Below are 26,378 nucleotides of genomic sequence, written 5' to 3'. Positions count from 1 at the left end.
GTGTGCTCCATGCCTTACAGTGTTTATTTATTACACTTATTCCTTCTCTAGCCACTAGATGGTGTTGTACCGTTAGTAAGTAGATAGATTCTCCATTCTCATTTCGGTACAGCTGCTAAGAGCAGTAAGCAAATAGTGAGAGCAAGTAAGCAAATAGTCCAGTTTCTGTGACTAGGTACCTCCAGAAACAGACATGAGGGGACATATTCGGCAGTCATTAATGATGTAACACATGAAAGTGCAAACATGGTGACTTTTTGTTTTTTTCTTTTTAATAGTCACACCGAACCAGAAGTTAAACCTGTCAAATATCCGACCACTGATAGCGCAGTGAGAGAAAAACAGGAAATTGAGAATTGTGAAAGGCCAAGCCAAGACAGCAATGAGCCCCGCATAAGCAGAAAGGTCATCAATAAGAATGGGACTTTATCAAGAGAAATCCGATTACTCAAATCCTACTACTCCGTAGATTCCAATTTAAACAAGGAAAATAGTAAATCTTCAAGGCTATCCCCCAAGAGTGGTAAGTCCTTTGTAAGTATTCTGAGATTTATAAGTAGCGTTAATTAAAACTGGATGTAAAGAATGTGGTGCTGCTTATAGCAGAAGGCTTTTTAAAGTGAACCTGAAGTCATTTTTTCCCCCATATATTACATTGCTAATGTGTTGAGTTCAGCCCCCTGAAGCCACAGCACCCCCTTTTTTCTGGCCGACCTGTTAGGTCTTACAAGCGGTGAGCAGGAAGAGGCAGAGCTGTTCTCTGACGTCATAGTCGTCAATCGCGGCCACCTCTGCCCCCTACATTTCCATAAGCCTGCCCAGTGTTATCTATCCTGTGGCTATGAGATCACAGGATTACAGCACTACAGGAGAAAGAGCATTGAAGCTGCAGCTGTTGCTGTGGGACAGCAGAATACTATCTGTATCCTGCAAATGCCAGTATATATTTGTCCAACATATATAAGAGCAAGGTGGAGTGTGCACGTCTATGCACTGGTGTCCTGACTGGAGCCGTGACCCAGAAGTGGTCACAGAGGTTGCTGCCATTTTAACCAGGAAGTAACAGAGATTTGCAAGGTGAAATAGGAGAGGCGGCGGTAAGCAGATGATTTATTTACCACTACCCATCTATATATTTTTTTAATTACATCTAAATTCACTTTAGATTTACTTTAAAGTGGACCCAAATTAAAAATACAAGATTTCAGAAATGAAATCTGTTTTCTAACTTATAATAATAAATAGCAACCTTTTTTCAGCGGCATGATGACAAATAAATATAAAATATTTTACATTTATTGGAGGATCCCCTCCCGTTCTTTCATATTGCCGGGACAGAATCCGGCAGACTGGTGGAGGAGATAAGAAATAAAAACAAAACACAGACTGCTACTCATGATGTCACAGGGGAGGGGATCTCAGCTTGTTTGAGATTTCACATAGACCACGCCCCTGTGAGGGAGGGTAGCTGATGACAAACACACCCATGATCTAAAACCACCTACTAAGCTCAGACGTAATGGCTGCCACCTGTATAACCCTAGTTATGAAAAGAAAAGGGTGAAAAGCATGCACTGAAATGCTCATAGGCTTGAAGGAGTGTTTATTTATCTTTGTATGTGTCAGAGTGGTTCAACTAGATATTTTGAATTAAAAAAAAAAAAAGTTTGGTTTGTGTCCGCTTTAAAGAGACTCAGAAGCCTCCTAAAATCATGTTTTTATTTTAAAAACCACTTTAGCATTATTGCAGCACCTAAAACGCTGCATCACCGCGGCTGAAAATTTAATTAATCACTCCAAACTCCCTGGGGCTAATTGCGTGGAGCGCTTCCTTGTAGAGGCAGAGCTTTGGGCCAGTAGCTCTTCCTCTACTCCATCAGATCGCTGCCTCTCCCCGCCCCTCTGTCGTCTTTCACTGAGAGGGGCGGGGAGATGCGGCGATCAGCGCAGATTGACGCGCATGGAGGCAGAGCTACAGCGCAAAGCTCTGCCTCCCCCGGGCAGCAAAATCCACGATCTGGAAAGTCATGGATGTCTGCCCCGGGAGTTAGGGGTGATTAATTGAGTTTACAGCTGCAGGGATGCAGCGTATTAGGTGCTGCAACCATTCTAAAGAGGTTTTTAAAATAAAAACATGATTTTAGGGAGGCTTCAGAGTCTCTTTAAAGAAGGCATTAAAGAAAACTGAAAATTAGATTTTTGTTTTCCCAGCATGCTATGTGCAGTAATCTACTGAGGCCTTCCATGGGTCCCAGGTTCTCTCGGGTTGTCTCATTACTGGTGATGCACTTGAACAGAGCTCCCTCTAGCTGTTTGCAGCCAGTGCTGCAACAGGCATTTTCGGATGAAATCTGTTGACTGTGTCAGTAGAGCAGGTTGGAAAATTGTGGTCAGTCAGGTGCGCAGTGGTAACGACGTGTGACAAACGCGGCGGACTGCCACCCACTGTCCTCACAAGTGTAAATGTGCCCATGTATTGTGAATTTCACCTGCTCCAGCTGCAGTGACGTCCGCTGTCTCCCCCGAGTGCAGCTGGAGCAGGTGAGATTACAATGCACGGGCACCAGCGAGGAACATTTACATTTGGGGTGGCAGTGGCCAGGCAGCAAAGGCAACATCACAAGGCTGGTTCCAGAGATATCTCTTTTACTAAAGGTTTATTGTGAAAATTGAACAAAATATTCACCAAACAGTCCAAAATATATCCAATGCACAGCATCAGCATCTATAAAATGTACAACAGTGCAAACATATTCCAGACAAGAAAATAATACTTTATCATGAGCAAAATTCAACTTGCATATTCTAGAAAGTTCAATGCGAACTACAAAGAATAGTCCAACCTACAGGCAATAGCAGATCATATTATAACTCACTACCAGATGCACCCCGAACCCCCCCAATCCTAGATAATATATAAGAAAGGTGTTCTTTACCTCCAGTAATTGGACACAATGGCATGATTCACACAGCTTTTTCACCTGTTTTCCTCCGTTTTCACCTTATCTATGTTACATTTTTAAGCTCCCAAAGAGCAAAAATATAATTAAAGAGGAACTGTAACATAAAAATATCCCCTGGGGGGTACTCACCTCGGGTGGGGGAAGCCTCCGGATCCTAATGAGGCTTCCCACGCCGTCCTCCATCCGTCAGGGGTCTCGCTGCAGCCCTCCGTGGAGTCCGGGCAGCGGTGACGTCATTATTTACCTTCCTGGCTCCTGCGCAGGCGCTCTGACGGCTTTCCATTCCGAACTACACGGAAATACCCGATCGCCGTCGGGTCCGCTCTACTGCGCAGGCGCAAGTCTCCTGCGCCTGCGCAGTAGAGCGGACCCGAATGAGATCGGGTATTTCCGTGTAGTTCGGAATGGAAAGCCGCCACAGCGCCCCCGCTGGAGCCAGCAAAGGTAAATATTGAAATGACAGTCGGCACAGTCGCCGGCTGTTCGGAGGGCTGCGGAGAGACCCCCGTGGGACAGAGGACGGCGTGGGAAGCCTCATTAGGATCCGGAGGCTTCCCCCACCCGAGGTGAGTACCCCCCAGGGGATGTTTTTAATGTTACAGAGTCTCTTTAAGGTAAGAAAAGTAATATTGAAGTGAAGTTAATCAGAAACAACTTACTTTGAGCGATTATTTTGCTTGTAAATGTGCTGAAAGATTATTTTTATCAATTAGGTGATAAATAAGTCATTTATAAGAAGTTTTGTGAATAGAGCCCATTAAATAGAACAAAACACCCTTTAATGCAACCAGTCTGCTGGTGTATGGGCAACCAACAGATCTCTCTTTAATCAGATGCGATCCGAGAGAGATCTGTTTCTTAGTCGTTCTGCCCATAAATCGCTGGATGTATGTGTTGCCTATTATGCCATGCAGACAATTCACTCAACAGAGCTTTTAGCACGATTGATTAGAAAGGTCGTTCCAGTACACTTTCTGCTGATTTTGAAGGTACAAAAAACACAATTGTAAAAAAATTTCTGACAAATATGTTTTGTCTGACAGGATTGTAATGTTTTCTAATATGACAACCACCTGATTGGATAGGAATTTTGAAATTGCTGTTTTAGTTACTGCATACTGTACTTCAAATAAAGGTGTAATTGCATTGTGTAAGAACATATTTTACATGCTTTACACAGTAAGATTGTTGTTATTGATTTATAAAGCGCCAACATATTCCATGGAGCTGTATGTTTTTCATTGTTGTTGCTTCACCATGAATTACTTCTTCTGCTGGTGATGTCAGCACTTCTGTAGAACAGGAATAGTGCACAGCATTTTCAGCCAGTTTTGCTCTGCAGTCAATTCAAGCTGTCAGCTGAAACAGGAAATGTCAGATTTAAGTTTGTATTGATTCTTAGTGGACAAAGTAGAGGGTCCTGGCACAAGTTTAAAGGTACTTTTTGCCAGAGCTCCGATTTCACAGTTTCAGAAGAGAGGCGGCCATTGATTGCTCCGGTGGGTCTCCCCTATTGTGGCGGGGGTCACTGGCGCCAGTGGAGTCTGGAGTAGGTGCACTGGACTTCAGGGGAGTGTTAGGGTGCTTGGTACTGTAGCGCCAAGTGGCAGGTCTGGCAGAGGATTTTCAAGCAAAATTACAGATGCAAAAAAGGGAGAGACATATGTTGGTATCTTGGACCTTCATATAGTAATACCCACCAATGCTTGGAATTTTTTATTTTAATCGGTAAAGGGGGTCATTCTTAACGCACTATTTTTTATTAAAAATAAACTCAGTTTGATCTTTCATGTTTCTTTTGAATTTTTTTGTCTTGGTCTATAATTTTGATTGAAGAGTTACTCCCTGCTGAAATACTACTGCACCTCATTTGAATTGCTGCTCCCCACCACTACTTTGACTAGCACCCTTGGTCCCAGCCTCCACAGCACCACTCCCTGCGACAGCTCTGCTGAGCTTCTGTTGCTATCTGCCACCGCAGAAATGGGAACATTGTTCCCATTCATAAAATTAACGATCGGGCGGCGGAAATCACAGCGGGAGATACTTTTGTCCCCTGCAGCCAATCCCCCCTTCTAGCAGCAGCAGCGCGATCGCCTGCAAACCCCCCAAACTGCAGGGACGTGACTAGCGCGTCCCTGCGGTTCTAGCTGCTGCCGCTGGGCACGTGAAGCTCACGTTCGCGCGGCTGAAATGGTTAAAGACAACCAAGCCTGGCAACCAAGCCAATGGTTGGTTGTGGCTGATTAGATATGTTTATAACAGTTTTTTAACCGTTTGCATTCTGAGCAGAAAAATGTGCCTACCCTACTAATCCATGGAATTTTACAGACATCTCTGTTACCAGCCATTTTACAGACAACTCTGTGACCAGCCGCAGTGGCCGCCAGATCAAGCCTGTCCTGAAGTTTTGGTGTGGGGAGCGGTTATCTGTTGACTTCCATGGCAACACCACTGTTATCAAAGGAGGAAGAGATGTTCTGACTGAGGAAATTGTGAGTAGCTGATCAATGAGAGAGATTTGGTCCTGAAAGGCATTAGGTAAAACATGCTCAATAATTGTGAAACAGTCTCATGATTTATTAATACTATGGGTCTGATTTAACAAGACATCTACTGTACATCTATCTGAAACTAGATTTTTTTTTTATTTTTTATCAGGAACATGTTAAAGAGGCACTCCACTGAAAATAATGTAATAAAAAAAGTGCTTCATTTTTACCATAATTATGTATAAATGATTTAGTCAGTGTTTGCTCATTGTAAAATCTTTCCTCTCCCAGATTCACATTCTGACATGTATTACATGGTGACATTGTTACTGTGGGCATGTTATGTAGCTGTTCTGGCTGTTAGACAGCTCTAAACAGCCATTTCCTGTCTGAACATTGTTACATTGTGGCAGTTTGCCAGGAGTACCGCGGTATTCAGAGCCTCTAGTGGGAGTGGTTCCAGCACAAAATCAGTCACACAGCGCCCCCTGATGGTCTGTTTGTGAAAATCATTCTATTTCTCATGTAAAAGGGGGTATCAGCTACTGATTGGGATAAAGTTCAATTCTTGGTTGGAGTTTCTCTTTAAACTAGACCTTTGGCCCGTTACAATAATAGGCGCTAGGCCTTGACCGCTATGCCCCTCACAACCCCCTCTCCCCCCACCATGGCCTCTGAAAACACTGCCAGCACGGTCAGCTACGCATACGCTACACATGTGCCTGCACAACACAACGGCCACATGCACACGTCCGCCCCCTGCACCCATCGCCCTTTGCTGTCTAAAGTCCACCCACGTGCCACGCATGCGCGCTGGCCTAAACGCAGGGGCACAGGCAAATTCTTATATAGGATACCACAGATGAACATATTTAGAGCTCCACTTGCTGGTGTACCAGTTAAACTGTGCGAGTTCCAGAAAGACTTTGTTTTGCTGCAGTAAAATAAAGATTCCATAGAGATCATCAAGGCCTAGCTATGGCCATTAACCATAGTGTAAAGGGCTCTGCCTCTGACACAGGAGAACTGGGTTCGAATCTCGGCTCTGCCTGTTCAGTAAGCCAGCACCTATTCAGTAGGAGACCTTGGGCAAGTCTCCCTAACACTGCTACTGCCTATAGAGCGTGTCCTAGTGGCTGCAGCTCTGGCACTTTGAGTCCACCAGGAGAAAAGCGCAATATAAATGCTCTGTTTGTTGTATGTTTGTTTAGCTTAGATTTTCCTGGTTTTCAATAAAAACGATCGGTTTTCCCGAAAAATAGGGTTTTTTTTTTGTTTTGTTTTTTATTTGACTAAGAATTTTGTTTTGTTTTATTTTTTTATTTTTTTTATATATGCTGTATAAGTTGATCTGGAATGGTGGATATTTCAGAAAATGAAATGGTGTAAGATTGTCAATTTATTGATTTAAAGAGACACTGAAGTCTCCTAATATTGCACTTTTTATTTAACAGTTTGTCTTCAGCATTATAACACAAGCTAAAACGTTGCATTCCCATGGCAGATCGCTACATTTAAACCCCCCAAATCCCCTGGGCTAAATATGGGGAGTGCTTCCTCATAGAGGCAGAGCTTACCGCTGTAGCTCTGCCTCCATGCGTGTCAATCCCCGCTGATCACCGCCTTTCCCCGCCCCTCTGTCTTCTTTCACTGAGAGGGGCGGGGTGAGGCGGAGATCCGCGGGGATTGACGTGAATGGAGGCAGGGCTGCAGCTCAAAGCTCTGCCTCCCCGGGAAGCAAAATCCACGACTTTGAAAGTCGTGGATTTTTGCCCCAGTATTTGGGGGGTTTAAATGTTGCGATTTGCCGTGGCGATGCAGCGTTTTAGCTTGTGTTATAATGCTGAAGACCACTGTTAAATAAAAAGTGCAATTTTAGGAGACTTCAGAGTCTCTTTAACCTCCTGGGCGATACAATAATATCGCCAGGGGGCGGCGCAGCACATTTTTTTAAAATTATTATTTTTTAATCATGTAGCTGGCCTAGCGCTAGCTACATGATAGCCGCTGTGCAGCGGCATCCCCCCACCCCCTCCGATCGCCTCCGGCAATCAAAGCAAACAGGAAATCCCGTTCAGAACGGAGCGGCGGCGATCGGTATATACACGCAGCTAGCAAAGTGCTAGCTGCGTGCAACAAAAACAAATTATGCAAATCGGCCCACCAGGGCCTGAGAAATCCTCTGTGGCGGCTTACCCCGAGCTCAGCTCGGGATTATCCCCCAGAGGGTTAAAGATCTGACAGTTTTCAATACTTTTTTTCATAATTGGGGAAAAATTTAACACAAGGTGTGTGATGCCTTTAACCTGCCTGGCGTTCTGATTCCGCGGGAACGTTTTTTGCACATTTTTTTTTTTTTTATCATGTAGCTAGCCTAGCGCTAGCTACATGATTCCCCCCTCCCTGCGGCATCCCTCCCACCCCTCCGATCGCCGCCGGCGCAAAGACCCGTCCGGAACGGGATTTCCTTGCTTCCCTCGTCGCCATGGGGGGGGGGGGTAGTGGGCTCTGTATCGCGGCGGATCGGCAGCGATCAGGTAGGACACGCAGCAAGCAAAGTGCTTGCTGCATGTTTTAAAAGAAAATTATTCAAATCGGCCCAGCAGGGCCTGAACAGTGACCTCCGGCGTCTCTGGACGAGCCTAGCTCGTCCAGAACGCTAGGGAGGCTAAGCATGCCCACAACTAATTAATTATATCCTCACACCTACCAGCATGATGTTTGTCATTATATACCCCTAGGTTCCTTGTATTTCATTGCATTGTGCTGAATGAAGCTGCCGACACTGGGGAAAGTGTCGTCCTGTGTAATACAAGTAACTATGGAAAGATGAATACCATTTTGATGCTCTCTTTCTCCTCTTTTCAACGATATATAAAACGCCGCCCTACACCTTTTAATTTTCGTTCTTTTCACGATCGAAATCGTGGTGGCCGCAATTTCGATCGCGAAAGTAGCGAAAACTGGAAAGAGGAGAAAGAGAGCTTCAAAATGGTATGCATCTTTAGTTACTTTAGTTACTGCACTGCTCGGAGTCCCTTTAACTTGCTTACTGGGACGGCGGTCATGCAGACTCAGTTCGCCCCAGCAGTCAAGCAGCCACCTGCTACCTTCACATGCATTCACCCATACACCAACTGACATCCAGCAGCTGCCTCCCTCTAATAGGGATGAGAGTCCAATGACACTTATTCAAGCTTGCAAGCATAGTTGGCCAACAGATATCCCTTCGTTAAGCCAGTCCAAAGCATGTCAGCAATCTTGTTTCTAGTCCTAAGCTACATGAATACGGTTGCACAAAGGTTGGTGATTCAGTATGTGATTATGGAGTATAGTGTACGGCACAAAATTGGTGATAGGATGTGTGTATAGTTTGTTCTGTATGATGCGTCGGTCTGATTTTTCAAATGTTATTATAAAAAAAAATGATTATAAATATCGCAAAATGTGCCAGACAATTTTTTACAGCAACAGTGAAGCAAAACTCACTTCTGCTCACAGCCTTACCAGGTGAAGCTAAAAGGAAAAATGATTTTTTTTTTTCCATTTTTTTTTTTAATATTTCATGTTAATGATTTTTTTTTAATTATTATACATTTTAGTGCTAAGCTAATTAGAGTGGGAAAAGGATTATGGTATATTGCAAAATAGTGAACTTTAAAGTGTACCAAGATAAGAAAAAAAAATTGCCTATTGAACAGCTTGTCAAATGTGTTATTGTGGCCGCGTTCCTCTTCATGCACGAATAATGGCACGCTTGCGCAATACGCCGAAGATGCTCGTACACATAAATAAAGATACAACGATGTGTTTATATAATCATCAGATGATTTTACAAGCATATTGTTATATTCTCATTTATGTGCGCAGCACGTGCTCTTTTTTTTATTATTATTATTATTGTTCCTGTCACACAGATGATACAAACAACGTAAGGGCAGTAGACCTGTATTTAACCACCATGGCAATTTTGATTATTTCCAGATTTTAGGGTCTTAAAGCGGTGCAATTTTTTTGCATGCTTTTAGATGCTAAAATAAAGAAATAAGCACACCGGAGAGTGATCTGTGGCAGCCCAGCATTTACTCTCCTCCTTGGGATCCAGCGCTGGAGTTCCCCCCGTCCTCCGGGTGGCGCTGTAACCCTATAGTGAGATCATTGGCTGGTGTCATGACGACAAACGGTGATCTCACCCGGGGTTGCAGAACCTTGAAAGACAGGAAGAAGAATGGCTTCCGGCATCTGAATCCCTGGGCAGGTGAGCAGGGATATCCAAACTTTTTAGGCCAAGGGCCATATCCCCGTTCTTGGGAGTGCTCGGGGCAGAACTAGCAAAATGAAACACAATTTTTGCTGATTGCCAGTAGGCACACTAATCCCGTAATATTTTGTCAAGTAAAACATTTCCAAGGGAAATAACCCATATACCGTGTGTAGTTAGCACAGTGGCAGCTGCTGATCAGTGGTTGTTACTTCTGCTGGCATAGTGGCAGCTGCTAATCATTGGCTGTTACTGCTGCTGGCATAGTGTAAGCTGCTAATCAGTGGCTTTTACTGCTGCTGGCATAGTGGCAGCTGCTAATGAGTAGCGGATACTTCTGCTGGCGTAGTGGCGGCTGCTAATCACTGGCTGTTACTGTTGCTGGCCCAGTGGCAACTGCTAATCAGTAGCTGTTACTGCTGCTGGCATAGTGGCGGCTGCTAATCAGTGGCTTTTACTGTTTCTGGCCCAGTGGCAGCTGCTAATCAGTAGCAGTTAATGCTGCTGGCACAGTCGCAGCTGCTAATCAGTGGCTGTTACTACTACAGTGGTGGCTGATAACCTACAGGCAAACAAAGGGGGAGGCAGAGCAGTGACACAAGGTGGCCCCTGTTTGCAGTACTGCAGTTACAGCCTGTAGGCCGCATCTACTTAACTGTAGAGCACTGTGGTGGCCAACAGAAAAGGTACGGCGGCCAAATTTGGCTACTGGGCCAGACTTTGGACATACTTGTGTTAGAATTTTTACAGGTATAGATTACTCAATTAGTTACCAGTATAGCATTCTATGCACATCATGGACTTAGTCTGTCATTAGTTCTCTGATTGGAACATCCTCTGTACTGATACCCTTGTATTACACAATATGCGATGTACTTGCATATTGCAATGTTATTCACATCTCATTCTAATTAACTGGATACACAGAGTGCAAAATAAAGCACTAAGGTATTCAATATTTAATGAAAATATTGAAAGAAAATCAGTTGGAAGTGCCCGTTCCTTTAGCTATTCATGCCAGAGAGAGAGCACAGAGGGTGGTTACAGGACTGCAGTGTGAGGGCCCTGACACACCAAAGAGCGTTTTGCGCAATTGCGTTGATTTTACTGCAATTTTAATGTAAGCCGATGGATGCTTTTTAAAAAAAACAAACCGACCTGCAAAACACTCTTTGGTGCGTCAGGGCCCTCACACAAGTGACCTTCTCTGTACTCTGTTGGGCATGACTTGTTAGTATAGTGCATGATTGAGTAGAGCCTCACTTCAAAAAATGTTGGTTACTCTTAAAGGGAAGGTCCGAGGTGAATAAAAATCAAAAATCTACTTCGGGCTTTCTCCAGCCCCTGGCAGCCATCCTGTGCCCTCGCTACAGCTCCTCTGGCTTCCGGTCCCCTCTGGTGCAGATGCCGACCTCTCTAGGTCGGCATCTTACTTGTGCTCCAGTGTGCGGCTCACGGCCCTCCGGACTGTACAGTACGGATGACAGCAGTGCGACTTCGTGGAGCACAAGTAAGACGCCGACCTAGTGAGATGGGCATCTGCACCGGAGGGGACCGGGAGCCACTGGAGCTGCGGTGAGGGCACAGGACGGCTGCCAGGGGCTGGAGGAAGCCCCAGGTAAGTAGATTTTTGATTTTTTTTTTTTAATTTACCTCAGACCTTCCCTTTAAAGAGGAACTCCAGTGAAAATAATGTAGTAAAAAAAAAGTGCTTCATTTTTTACCATAATTATGTATAAATGATTTAGTCAGTGTTTGCTCATTGTAAAATCTTTCCTCTCCCAGATTCACATTCTGACATTTATTACATGGTGACATTGTTACTGTGGGCAGGTTATTTAGCTGTTTCTAGCTGCTCTGTCTGTTACAGACAGCTAATAACAGCTATTTCCTGTCTCTGAACATTGTTACATTGTGGCAGTTTGCCAGCAGTACCGGTATTCAGAGCCTCTTGTGGGAGGGGTTTCAGCACAAAATCAGTCACACAGCGCCCCCTGATGGTCTGTTTGTGAAAATCATTGTCTTTCTTATGTAAAATGGGGTATCAGCTACTGATTGGGAAAAAGTTCAATTCTTGGTTGGAGTTTCTCTTTAAAGAGAACCTGAACTGAAAATTAAAAGTCAAAATAAACATACACACGTTATACTTACCTCCTGTGTAGTCCCCTCCTAAATTCTTTTCTCCTCTCCTGCGTCCTTTTTGTCCACTGCGATTGATGGAATTCTCTGTCCTCCATATTGAAAATAGACATTACCCCATAATAGCTTCCTGGTCAGCACACTGTTAAACTGTAATATCACCCACTTGAGCCATAGTGAAACATGGACATTACTTTGCACATTCAGTTGTAACTGACAGCAGCTGATGGATAACTGACAGCAACTGAAATATTTCAGTTCTGACAAAATATTGTCAAAACTGGAAGGGATCACTGTAAGAGGAAAATGGTGAGCTTCTGAGAGGAACGGACGGTGAGGTAAGTACCGTATTTTCCGCCGTATAAGACGCACTTTTTCTCCTCCAAAAATGAGGAGAAAAAGTCCCTGCGTCTTATACGGCAAATGCAGGGAATCCCCGACTTACGAACACCCGCCGATACGAACCGCCGCTACGTCGGGGATTCCCTGCATGTAATTACCTGCTGTGTGGTCTGCTTTCTGTGTGGATTATGCTGCCCCTATGTGTTCCTGATTCCCCCCGTGTGGTCCGCTGACTCGCGCCTCTGCCTGCTTGTGTCCGCTCCCGCAAATGTGCTCTACCCTCCCCGCAATTATGCTCTAGCCCCCGCTCGTTTCTGCTACACCCTCCCCGCAATTATGCTCTAGCCCCCGCTCGTTTCTGCTACACCCTCCCCGCAATTATGCTCTAGCCCCCCGCTCGTTTCTGCCACCCTCCCCGCTTGCGTGTACGCTGCCCCCGATATCCAAATAGCCGCCGCAGTCTTACTGTATCAGCGGCTCCCGGGATCGCAGCCCTGTGGTCTCCAGTCTCATCGCTCTAGTGATGGCTTCTGCAATGCGCGTCATCAGCATAAGCCATCACTAGAGCGATGAGACACGAGACCACAGTGCTGCGATCCCGGGAGCCGCTGATACAGTAAGACTGTGGCGGCTATTTGGATATTGGGGGCGGCGTACACGCAAGCGGGGAGAGTGGCAGAAACGAGCGGGGGGCTAGAGCTTAATTGCGGGGAGGGTGGCAGAAACGAGCGGGGGGCTAGAGCATAATTGCGGGGAGGATAGAGCACATTTGCGATTTGCGGGAGTGGACACAAGCAGGCAGGGGCGCGAGTCAGCGGACCACACGGGGGGAATCAGGAACACTTAGGGGCAGCACAATCCTACAAGCCCCTACAGAAATGACACAGAAAGCAGACCACACAGGTAACGGGGACACATGAGGGACAGCTATGGACACATGGGGGGCACCTGAGGACACATGGGGGACAGCTATGGACACATGGGGGACAGCTATGGACACATGGGGGAAAGCTAGCATGGGGGACAGCTAGGGACACATGGGGGACAGCTAGGGACACATGGGGGACACCTAAGGACACGAGGACTACACTGGGGACACCTAAGGACACAGGGGGACCCCTGGGAACACCTGAGGGACACCTGAGGTCACATGGAGGACATTAATTGGGGGAGAACATCTACAAGACGCTCCAGTATATAGACACACCAGGTTTAGTACACATTTTTTTTTTCCCCTGGTTTTTTGCCGTCTAAACCTGGGTGCGTCTTATATTCCGGAGCGTCTTATACGGCGCGAAATACGGTATTTAATATTCATTTGCAGGTACATCATTTGTTTATTTTAAATCATTTTACTCAGTTCAGGTTCCCTTTAAGTATAATACACTAAACTTTAAGGTGCATGGACCCATTTAGGACAGTGCTGTCACTGGGTTTAATGCTACATGACAAGGTCAGAACCTGTCCTGATAGGTTTGTAGGTTGATTATTAGTGGGAGTGGCTTAATTGTAAATCAATATTTATGTAACTTTTTTTTTGTCTTTTCTTTTTCTTTCTTTCCTTTACTCCTTTAAAGGAAAATATGCAGAAAAAAAGCATCAAAAATGGAGTCCAGCCAAAGAAATGTGCTCCTAGTAATAAGCAAGATAAAGAAGGTAAGTGCACAATACACGCCCTCACACCGCTGCCAGAAAGCATCTTTTGCTCTCTTTCTCTATCATTTAAAATGAGCTTTATCGGTAGGGTCAAGATGCATAGTGGCATTGCCAAAGCAAAAGAAAGATTAGGTGATTATGCAGGAGGTTGAGTCCTGGGGTTGTGGGGGAGGCATACTGGCATAATTGCTATTATTCTGTGGGCATTATCAATTTAGCGGTCATTTAGGCTCTGCTTGATCGGTGGCATGCTGTGACCTAATGATTTTCAGATTCCTCTTCTCCCAGAAGAATGATTTCTTCCACCAATAAGCTGAAGTCTTGGATGACGTTTAGCAGTTTTTTGAAACTTGGTATCCCTCACTGCTGTGCATTAGGAACAGTGCAGCAGGAAGTGAGCCCTTTGCTGTGCATGCGCACTGTCCCAGTTTGCAACATATTGTATGGCTCTCACAGAATTACATTTTAAAATATGTGGCGTTTATGGCTCTCTCAGCCAAAAAGATTCCTGACCCTTGCTTTACCGTTAACCTGCGGTAAAAAAGGTTAACGCAACGCAATCAAAACGTCCTAGTGTGAAAGGGGACTAGACCTATGCTGGTTTCACACCAGGAACCAGTGTAAGCGATGCGGTGCATCACGCCCGACGCACCGCATTGCACTGTCAAAAAACAGGCCTTCAGGGGTTCTCTGTCTGCGCAGTGTTCTCTGTCTAGCCACCGGCCAAGCAGGAAGTGACGGCGCGGCCAAGCAGGAAGTGACACGCACTCGAGTCACTTCCTGCTTTAGGTATATGGAAGAGTATTGTTAAAATATGCTATTCCGACTGTTTTTTAAGGATCCACGCTTTGCCATAGACTAACATGACTTTGGGCCGACGTGTATCGCCTCAACTCGACGCTGCTCCTCAGCGTTAACGTAGTTCTTGACCGGCATCAGGGATGCGGCGAAAATGTCACTTCCGTCGCGGCGTACCGCGGAAATTTGAAAGTCTACATAGACTTTCATTGCCCAGCGTTGGGGTGTGTTAAAAATACCGCACTGCCTCGGTGTGACAGGGCCCTCAGGGTTTCCTGGTCACAGTGCTGTTGCAGTCTGTTCTCCCTGGGTTTGTATACTTGTCTCCCTCAGACCTGATTTCTCAGTCTGCAGAGACTGAGGATTTTCCTTTCTTTACAGTTGGAGTGTTTCCTGGTATTATTATTGATGTATATACTGCAACATACTCTGTGGTGCTGTACAAGGTAAGAAACAAACATGGGGTGCATAATAATACAGACACTGGTATACACCAAATATAGACACTGGTACAAAATACAGAATTGGTAGACATAGTAATTACAGTGACAAATGTAGCATGATTAATAAAATGTTTTTCATTCCAAGACATTTACAATAGGGTGAGCGAGCCCTGCTCTTGTGAGCTTACAATCTGAAGGTATGAAGCAAGTTTTTAGTTTTTCTGTAGGGACTGGTATATGTATAACTTTTATGACATCATTTCACTCCTCCATTCATTCACAATAGTAGCAGTAGAGTATTGTACCTTGTTGACCATAAGTAAACGCAAGAAGTGTTGAATCAGGATGGCCAATAAATGGCATTATCCTGATTTAAAACCTGTAGGTCACGCAAGTGAAGTGGGCCATTGCGGCCCACGTGAGCGGCGGGGAGCAGCCTGCGGATCAGGTAGCCTACTTTTCTTTTTTTTTTTTTTTTTCTTTTTCTTTTTTTGAGAGCCCACATCAGGCTCTCTTTAAAGTGATCCTTAAGTAAAAAAAAAAAAAAAAAGACTTTTACTCACCTGTGGCTTCCAATACTCCCCCAGCAGCTGTCCGCTGCCCTCGCCGTGTCCCTCCGATCCTAGTGTTCCCGCCGGCAGCCACTTCTGGTTTCGCCCGCAGGAGCCGTCAGGCTGGGAACGCGAGTGATTCTTCGCGTTCCCAGCCACAATTGCGCCCTCTATGCTGCTATATGCTTCATGCTATATGCTATAGCAGCATAGAGGGCGCAATTGTGGCTGGGAACGCAAAGAATCACTCATGTTCCCAGCCTGTCTGCTCCTGACGGCAAAACCGGAAGTGGCTGCCGGCGGGGACATGAGGATCGGGTGGATACGGCGAGGGCACCGGACAGCTGCAGTGGGCTATTGGAAGCCCCAGGTGAGTAAAAGTCTTTTTTTTTTTTTTATACTTGAAGTGGACCCAAATTAAACATACAAAATTTCAGAGAGAAAATCTATTTTCTAAATTATAATAATAAATAGCCGCCTTTTTTCAGCTGCATGATGACAAATATAAAATATTTTACATTTATTGGAGGAACCCCTCCCCTTCCTTTCATATTGCCGGGACAGAATCCGGCAAACTGCTGGAGTAGGTGGTGTTTGGCAATGGAGGAATTGCTGATGGCTTCCCCCAGTATAACCCTAATTATGAAAAGAGAAGGATGAAAAGCATGAACGGAAAAGCTCATAGGTTTGAAGGAGTGTTTATTTATCTTTGTATGTGTCAGAGAGGTACAACAAAATATTTTTAATTAAAAAAAATGTTTGGTTTGAGTCCGCTTTAAGGATCACTTTAAGCCCTGTGGATGTGTTTTTTTGTGAGCTGATGACTATTATAAACAAGGATCTGCACTGTTAATGGCAGTGCTCTCTCATCATACCAAAGTGTTGTCATAGGCTATAAGTGACATTATTCTGTTTTAAAAGACATCCGAGGTGACAAATGATTATCCTTATTTACTTGGGGCATCTTCCTCTTGTGTACGCTTCCTCGGCTGGGTGCGTTCGCATCCAAAGTAGCACTGCACATGTGCAGAACGTGCCCTGCAACGGAAGAGGTGCACGTTTCCTCACATGTGCAGAACACGACAATCATTATGGGGGCTATCGCACTGGAGCACAGCAGATCTGAGACGAGGGACCACACAGACTGTCGGGGCTGGAAGAAGCCCCAGGTAAATAAGCCCCATTTGTTGCCTTGGATGTCCTTTAAAGGACAACTGTAGTGAGAATCCGAGCTGTGGAGTCGGTACAAAAATCACTTGACTCCTCAGTTTATAAAACCACTCCGACTCCAGGTACCCAAAATTGCCTGACTCCGACTCCTTAGTCTAATACTTACCAGGGCTATGGATTTGGTACAAAAATCATCCGACTCTAACTCCTCCGTTTATAAAACCACAGACTCCGACTACAGGTACCCAAAATTGCCCCGACTCCACAGCCATGATGAGAAGAATATAGAGGCTGCTAAATTTATTTCCTGTGAAACAATACCTGTTGTCCGGCAGCCCTGCTGATCTATTTGGCTGCAGTAGTGTCTGAATCTTACCAGAAACAAGCATGCAGCTAATCTTGTCAGATCTGACAATGTCAGTAACATCTGATCTGCTGCAGGCTTGTTCAGGGTCTATGGCTGACAGTATTTGAGGCAGAGAATCAGCAGGATACCCAGGCAACTAGTATTGCTTATAAGGAAATAAATATGGCAGCCTCCATATCCCTCTCACTTCAGTTGTCCTTTAAAGCGCACCTGAGCCAAGAGGGATTTGGAGGCCGACATTTATTTCCCTTTAAACAAATTGCCTGGCTGTTTTGCAGATTCTTTGCCACCTATACTTTAGCCACAGACACTGAACAAGCATGCAGATCAGACGTTTCTGACTGGATTTGCCGCATGCTTGTTTCAGGTGTGTGATTCAGACACTACCGCAGCCAAATAGACCAGCAGGGCTGCCAGGCAACTGGTATTGCTCGAAAGGAAATAAATATGGCTGCCTCCATATCCCTCTCAGTTCAGGTGTCTTTTTAAGAGGAGGCAGCCTGATGCGAACACGCTGAATCCAGCGCTGGAGACTTGGGCGCAGCCGGCGCCACCATAGGCCGTAATAGGAACTACGGCTGTCGCAGGCACAGGGAGTAACTTCAGCGCTGTCAGAAGGCGGAGCTGAAGTTGCTTTTAAAACAATAATTCGGCTTCCAGCAATCGCTGGAAGTTGAATTATTTCATTCCCTCACTATCCATGGCGGCCTGGAGGGGGAATAGTAATTAGCACGGCCCGGACTTGTGCGGCAGCAGCAGGATCAGCCATGTATCGGCTGTGTCCTGCGCCCAAGTCTCCAGCGCCGTTATCTCTCGTACGCGCCTGATGACATTAACACCTCGAACTGAGACTGCTTCTTTAGTTGTATCTACATATCTGCAGGTCATTTTGCTATCTGCCAACTGATGGCTGCTCCATGGTTGAGGCTTACCTCGATTGTAATGTTTAACTTACAATATAACAAATGTGTTTTCTATCCATCCAGTGATTAAGAAGATGATTTAGTAGCATTCATGATGAGTAATGTAATAACCTATGACTGTAATGTATAACATATGACCGTGTGCTCCTCACTGATGCTACATGATTGTCGGCTAATCTAAATTTATGAGCATAGCACATTTCTGTTGTAATAACTTTCTCTGTATTCTGTTACTTAAGCTGGGAAGAATATTTTTAGTATTTGGTGTTAATAAACATTAGTTTAGTTTGTTAATTTCCAAGTGTTATCCCTTTGTACTTGCGTTACTTAACCCCTTTGGCAGTATGATTATTTCCGGAATTAGACCCTAAAATCAGAAAATAATCATGCTGCCAGAAAGCCAGCAGCCCCTGCTCTCACTCACCTCCTTGGACTCCAGCGCTGCAATTTTACCTTCGTCCTCCAGGTGGCGCTGTAACTCTGCAGTGAGATCACTGACGGCGATCTCACCAGAGGGTTTCAGAGCATTAGAGGACAGGAAGGAGAATGGCTACCAACGTCTGGATCCCCCAGGCGGTGAGTAAAGGCTCCTGCTGCACACTATACTCTGCATAGAGCGTCTCGCCCGAGCGTAGGGATTACGGCTAGGGAGGTTAAAGGATTCAAGAGATGAAATTAAAGACTGTTCTTTTCCTTATCTGGGGCTTCTTCCAGCCCCCGTAGGCTTGTATGCACCGCGCCATCCTCCTCCTTGCTCAGCTGTTCAACACGCTACAGCAGCCAAGTTATTCAGTCCTGTGCATGCGCTGGGCCAGCAGCACGTGTCATTGATCGCGTTCTGTGCATGCACGGGTATGAGGCTTGCTGTAGTGCACATGAGAAGAGCACTCCTGATAAGGGAGGGCGACTGAGAACGTGCACCGCCGGGCCAGCGCAGCTGCATGACTTGGGCGACTTGGCTGCTATAGCAGGCTTAACAACTGGGCGAGGAGGAGGAGGAGTAGTAGAATAGCCAGGGACATACAAGCCTACCATACAAGCCTAGGGGGGCTGGAAGAAGCTCCAGGTAAGTAAAAGAACACTTTCATCTCAGCTCTAGTATTCTTTAACAAATTATATTCCCTATAATTTATTTTATTTATTTATTGTATTTATAAAGCGCCAACATATTATGCAGCGATGGACATTAGTTTAGGTTACAGACAATATTTAGGGGTCACATACAGCAAAATGGCAATACAGGAATACAAGAAAGACCAGATCATGCAGCACAGTATGAGTACCAAGTAATGCTTAGTCACTGGATGGGAGCATTAGTCAGTCACTGGATGGGAGCATTAGTCAGTCACTGGATGGAGCATGGAGATTAGGCAAGTTAGGTTCACTCAGATGCATAGCATGGGTTCACAGTATTCCCTGGGTAAAGTCCTATTAGTTCCTTGCTTTGTTGCAATTAATATTGCTTTCATGTATGTATATTCAATGTAATTCTATTGGTTTTCCTGACCAAGGCTAGTCATCCAACTATCACTGTAAAAGGCAAAGTTTTTTTTTTTCTCCTTCCCGGTGGTGTACTCTGCTAGCATCACATATTAGTGCTGTCTTTACAGACAATAGACAATTAAGTTAAAGGGCCCATACGCTCAGACGATTTTTGGCCGATTGATCGATCAAAATCGGTCGATCGATTGCAAATCGATTGACCAATCAAGGATTTCGATTGATTTCAATCGATCTGGCAGGCTGGAAAATCTAGGTCGATCTGTTGAGATTGCTTATCATTTTGCATTGGCCCTAATAGAAATCTGATGGCAACAAAATGCCATCAGATTGATTTTCAATAGATTTCAAACTGAAATTTGTTCCTAGTAAAAAAATGTTCCTAAACACATCAGATACATCAGAAATCTATCTGCTGCTAATCTAACGAGTGTATGGCCACCTTTACCCCCTGATTCAAATGGGTAAAGCCTCAAACACACACTAAATGAAACATGGCCGAGGTGGCTGATAACCACTGCCCCTGCTGAGAATAAAGTGGGTTCATTGGATCCCGTTGGATTGATTTAGCTGAGAGCCAGCCAAGAGCATTGTCCTCCCCACTCACACTGCCCAGCGAATGACATCACTCTCACTCCACTCTGCCCGCCCTCCTTGCCCTGCATAGCTACAGAACATGTCCAATTCCCTGCCTTGTGTCATGCCTTGAGACACTGAACCGAAAAAAAAAATGTGATGATATAATGAATTGGTTGTGTAGTATAGATAATTACTAGAACATTAGAAGCAAAGAAAATAGTCTCATACTTTTATTTTCAGTTATATAGTGTTTTTTTTATAACAATGCATCATTCTCTAATATTTGCAGTTTACACACTACTCAGCATTCTATTTTTTAAAGGATACCACAACCGAAAAAAATGATAGCTGCAGTGTGTGGGGGTTAAAAGTACATACCATCTCCTCCTTCTGCCCCCCTCCGTCTGCCGCCGTTAGTCTAATATACATCCCGGTGTCCGGTGACTTTCTTGACTACTCACCCGGACATACTGCGCCCTGTGTGCAAAGTATGTCCTCCCCTCTTCACTTTTGGCCGGCGCATAGCGAGCGGCTCAGAAGCACGCTAATCCCTCTGTCTTCTCTGGGCTGCGTGTGCGCTCCACTACACCAAGCGTCACATGATTAGCTTTTAACCCCCCACACACTACAGCTATCATTTTTTTCGGTTGTGGTATCCTTTAAAGAGCAGGACAGTGAACTAGGGCCTGTCCTCTGCAGGAAAAAGAAGATACAGTGACTGACAGTTGAGATAACAAGCTTCAGAAAACAGAGCATTCTGCGACTTTGAACGTCGTGGAGCTCAATGGCTTTTTTGCATAAATAACAACTGTAGTTTAACTCTTCATGTACTGGAAACAATATTAGACTTATGTCTGCTGCTAATGGTTTTTTTTTAGCTGTACTACACATACAAATCATTATATCATATGTTTTTTTATGCTTCAGTGTTTATCAGGTGGCAAAAGAGACTGTTATTAACCTCTGCAGCTGAAATCATTTGAGGGACGACACTTTTTTTTTGCATAACTTACAAATAATACTTTTGAATTTTGTGATCAAATTCAATTTCATTACAGTTTTCTTCTTTTACTTTTTATTTATTCAACATACAGGTTTTCTAGTACAGAGAACCAAAAAGACACGCTCTACAATCCAAAGCCCTAAGACTAATAAGCAAAAAGAGTTCAGAGGACAACAGCTGAAATCCCCTAAAGTGATGGTCACCTCTTTGACCTCTAAACAGATGAAAAAGCAATGCAGGAAATATCAGATTCATTGTGAAGACCTTGGTGAAAGCACTACAGGCAGCAGTGCATCTGAGAGTGATTTGGATGCCCAAAATAATCCACCAGTGGAAAAGCAGGAAATGAACAACAACAAAGCCAGTTGTGATTTGTCAGAAGTTGTGGAATCTAATGTGTGCAGCCAGTTAACAGGAAGCGTTAAAGAAAGTTGCCCATACTCTAGTAATATTGTCAAAGCCAATACAGAAGTAGTAAAAACCAGTGGACTAGTTGGTAATCTTAGCATCAAGAAAAACAACTCATCTCAGGAAATTCTGAAAAATGCAGACCCACCACCTAGTCCTAAAACAAATATAAAACGGTCTCTCCGTTCTGCGAGACTTCACAGTAATACTCAAGATAGTGAGGCGGCCACATGTAAAAGTTCAGTAAAGAAGTGTGGTCTGCAAAGGCTTCGGAAATCAGCAAGACTTGGTGTGCCTAATAGACTAACCTCGGATTCATCGCCACTGGCATCTATAGAAGAAACATCTGAGGAACACAGCCCACCTAGCATTCTGAAGAAAGTGGTCCTTCCAGACTCTGCCCTAGGTGAAAAGCAACCTTCTGAGTCTAAGGAATCATTAAGTGATTCAGAGCAGCATGAGATTTTGGAAGATCCCAAACCAATTACTCGTAATAAGAAACAAGTAATGAGCGAGCCTCTATTAAGTAGGAAAGTACTGCCACCGCGTCGTGCAAAACCCGTGCATAATCTAGCAGAGCCCTCGTCTGCTGAAGAAAGCGCTAGACATTTAAAGAATTCTCATGTAAGGAAGACAAAACTTCTGAGACCTGCTCTGAATAAGAAAAGGCCATCCATTCAATCATCAGAATCCGAGGCTTCAGAAGAGGAAATCCACATAAGTAAGGTCTCTGGGCGACCTTCAAGCATTCAGGAAAAAACATCCTCCGAGGTTGCTCCAAAAAGGAAAGCTGTTGAGGAACCTACCCATTTAGAAAAGGAAAAAAGGTCTAGTAGGCTCAAGAATAAGAATAAAAAAAAATCTGATCTAGATAAGAAGCAGATTTCATCTCTTTCTTCAGAAACACTAAGCAAATCGGAGAAAGAAAGTGGCTTACAAAGTGACAATGGACAGTCTAGGCCAAATGTTAGACTTCCTGCTCACTCTACAAAACTGCAAGCTAATCAGTCTGAGGAATCTAATCAGTCAGATTCTGAAGAATCTGATGTACAAACATCTTCCAGGAATAATTTGCGGCGGCAGGGCAATTTAAGAAGGAATACTTTAATTTCTACACCAGGGCCAGTGAGAAGTAAACCACTCAAAAACTCTAGAGTGTCTGCAGAGCAAAGGGGACCCAGTGTGCCCTTGAAAAACAATAAGGATTCACAGAAAGGATCCAAACCTCGGGAAAATAAGAAAAAACCTATTGCATTTGAGGAATCGTCAGAAGCTGATGATGTCATTTTAGCAAAGACAATAAATGGAAATCAAACAGAGAGTGATGATTTGGATTTCATTACAGGACCTATAAGGAAAGTGAAGTCAAAGAAAAGCAGTGAAGTCAACAAGCCAAATAACAAATCTAAGGTTCTGCAGAAAAGTCAGGAAAACCCAAGAGTCAAAAAGATTCCAAAATTGGCAGCTCACTCCAAGTCAGAATGCAGAAACCCATACGTTAATGCGTTCGAAGCAATGGCTCAGCCGGACAAGTGGACAGAAAAGGAAGTGCAGCGACTTCACAAGTAAGTGTTAACTTAAGTTTGACAGTAGGTGAGAGATGGGTTGAACCAGCACTAGTTGCCACTGACAAACTCCGTGGGGGGCAGTAGTGGAAGGTTTGATGTGCCTCCAGACAGCTTGAAACAGTCACACCAGTAAAGTAGAAAGTAGAATCCGGGCACCGTCAAGATGCAACTTCCACACTTTATTTCATCCCCACAAGCAGAGACGCTTGCTTCCTCAGAGACCCTCTGAGGAAGCAAGCGTGTATGCTTGTGAAACGGCTGTTAGACCAGCCCTGTGCACCTGTATCTTTGTGGGGATGAAATAAAGTGTGGAAGTTGCATCTTGACGGTGCCCGGATTCTACTTTCTACTTTACTGGTGTAACTTAAGTTTGAATAGTGTCTGCTGTGGCATATCCGTTTAAAATCAACCATGCCTATTTTTAAACTTACATCTTTTGCCAGTTTTCAATTTGAATGAGTTGTTTCTATTTCACTGAGGCTGCCATCTTGATTTCTGCAAATTGTGACATAGTCTAAGCTTCGATGACCTCTAAAAATGGTGTGACAGAAGTGGAGGTTAAATGAACTGCTACTGCTGTCCACAGGAGGAAATAATATCTGTAGAATTGGACTTCCTGTAGAGAAAGTATGGCTTGCCAATGGGAGCAGATTATGTACAGAGGAAAGGGTGTGCACAATTGATAACCTAGGCCTATAAGCAGTTACACACAGTTTTAATTCAAAGCCCTAGTACACCCCACTTTTAAGGACTAGTAAAGTTAAAGGACACCTGAAGCAAGAGGTATATGGAGGCAGTCCTATTTATTTCCTTTTACACAAATACCAGTTGCCTGGCAGTTCTGCTTATCTTTCTGGTCAGTAGTGCCAGAATCACACACAGGGCTGTGGAGTCGAGGAGTCAATTTTTGAGTACCTGGAGTCGTTGTCAGTGGTTTCATAAACTCGAATGATTTGTGTACCCACTCCATAACCCTGCCAGGGATGTGGAGTCAGAGCAATTTTGGGTACCTGCAGTAGGTGGTTTCATAAACTGAGGAGTTGGATGATTTTTGTACTGACTTCACAGCCCTGATCACACACCTGAAAACAGCATGCAGCTGAGCCTGTCAGACTTTTGTCAGAAATATCTAATCTGCATCCTTGTTAAAGTCAATGGGAACCGTGCTTGGAAAAAAAAAAAACCCCGCAAAAACTTACCTAAGGAGAGGGAAGGCTTTGGGTCCTAATGAGCATTCCCTCTCCTCTCCCGGTGCCCGTTCCAGCACAGGATCCCCGTAGCGGTATTTGACTAAAGTAGTCAAATACTACTCTCTCCACTGCCGAAGGAAGCTTTCGGAAGTCTTCGGGGAGCGTGAGTGCTCCCGAACATCGGCCACTCCATACTGTGCATGTGCGAGTGCACGAGAGAGGGCGCGCGCGCAGTATTGAGCTCCCTATTTTCGAGATGACTCTGCTCCCGAAGACTTATGAAGCCCTCCGCAATGGGGGTTTTCAACGGAGGAGCTGCCGCCGCAGCAAGGGCACCGGGGGAAGAGAGGGAAGGCTTATTAGGACCCAGAGCCTTCCCTCTCCTTAGGTATCTTTTCTTTTTTTTTTTTTTTTTTTTTTTATAAAAGGGGGATGTGCTCCTTGCTAACATGGGAGCACTGCTCTCTCATGCCAGGCTCCTGGATGAGGAGGTATATGTCAGAAACGATACCCTTGTTACCTTTACCTTACCAGAATAACAGAAATAAGACTCCCATTAGCTTTAAGGATCTATGGCTATAAGTTTTAGAGGCAGTGGCTCAGCAGGACTGCCAGGCAACTGGTATTGTTTACAAGGGAATCAATATGGAAGCCTCCATATCACTCCCACCTCGGGTTCACTTTAAATAGGGGAATTTGGCATTACTAGAGAAATTTTGTTTGATACATCTATCCCTATAAAAATTCCCTTTAGTGCACCAGGGATTAGCATAAAAGGTTTCACAAAACTGTCCTGGCGTGTGTGGAGGCGGAACCTGGCTGACATGCTGCTCTACACCCAGGGCTGTGGAGTCGGAGCAATTTTGGGTGCCTGGAGTCGGAGTCGGGAAAAAATGCACCGACTCCGACTCCTAATGAATTTGTAACTGTAATTAAAATAGAAAATATGATAAAATGTTCTATTTCTCAGATAATAGTCATTAAAAATAATGTATATATACAGTATATATACAGTAATAGCTGTGCTCAGTCCACAAAAATGAAATAAACCAATCAAAATTAGTTACTTGTGCTGCTTCAATAAAGCAGTCCCCGTATTTTTAAAGTCAGATATACACATCTGATTGTGACCGTATATATGATGTGTACACAGGAATCTCTTATATATACTAAATAACGTCTATGCTGTAAGAATAAAGCCTGATGTGTAGCCGTGTCACTAATAGAGATGGTCAATGAGATGGAAATAATTCTGCGTTGATGCTGATTTATGCAAATGTATGCACTCCCTTTGCTCATGAAATCAAATAATTTGATATGTTGTTAAAATTTGGTTTGGTGACTACAAATTAAAGGGTACCTGAGACGGATGAAGAGAAGAGAGTGTTATACATACCTGGGGCTTCCTCCAGCCCCCTTCAGGCTAATCAGTCCCTCGCTGTCCACCTCCACCACTTGGATCTTCTGCTAGGAGTCCCGGTAATTCAGCCAGTCAGAGCGGTCTGGCTACATGCCGCTTCCACAGCCAGGAGCATTCTGCACCTGCGCAATACTACGCCCCCGGCGGCGGAGTGTGTGCGTGCGCACTGCACCAGACTGGCTAAAGTACCTGGACTCATAGCAGAAGATCCAGGTGGCGAAGGAGGACAGCGAGGGACTGATTAGCCTGAAGGGGGCTGGAGGAAGCCCCAGGTATGTATAAAACTTTAATTTCATCTGTCTCAGGTTTACTTTGGTACACAGTAGTACTATACTCTACTCTACGTATGCACTCCCCACAGAGCTGCAGGTAATCCACTGAGAATGTTGTGCACATTGAACACAGAGGTGTTGTCTATCACCCATAAACCTGGTTCAGATTGTGCATGAAGAATGTGTAATAGAGGTAGAATCCCCTCATTCCCCTGCAGAGTACTCGCACATCACTCTTACATGTACCCACAGTTACATTGCCTGGGGCCTGATAGATGTTCTTTGTTCCGGTCTGTACCTTTTACAAGTACTCTTACCAAGGACTAGTTTTAG

At 44.6% G+C, this 26,378-nt stretch overlaps 1 protein-coding gene across 3 annotated transcripts in view; it reads left to right on the top strand.

Annotated features, from left to right (window-relative positions):
* MIS18BP1 (MIS18 binding protein 1) overlaps positions 1 to 26,378 on the top strand; it is a 121,744-nt gene that overhangs the window by 81,979 nt on the left and 13,387 nt on the right. For all 3 annotated transcript variants that reach the window (XM_068254158.1, XM_068254159.1, XM_068254160.1), the window contains 4 exons: positions 279 to 523; positions 5,295 to 5,458; positions 13,775 to 13,853; positions 21,279 to 23,160. In XM_068254158.1, coding sequence (XP_068110259.1) covers positions 279 to 523; positions 5,295 to 5,458; positions 13,775 to 13,853; positions 21,279 to 23,160 — 2,370 coding nt within the window. The remainder of the gene's footprint in view (positions 1 to 278; positions 524 to 5,294; positions 5,459 to 13,774; positions 13,854 to 21,278; positions 23,161 to 26,378) is intronic.

This window comes from Hyperolius riggenbachi, chromosome 9, assembly GCF_040937935.1.
Source record: "Hyperolius riggenbachi isolate aHypRig1 chromosome 9, aHypRig1.pri, whole genome shotgun sequence".
NCBI lineage: Eukaryota > Metazoa > Chordata > Amphibia > Anura > Hyperoliidae > Hyperolius > Hyperolius riggenbachi.
This window is presented reverse-complemented; position numbering and strand designations above follow the sequence as displayed.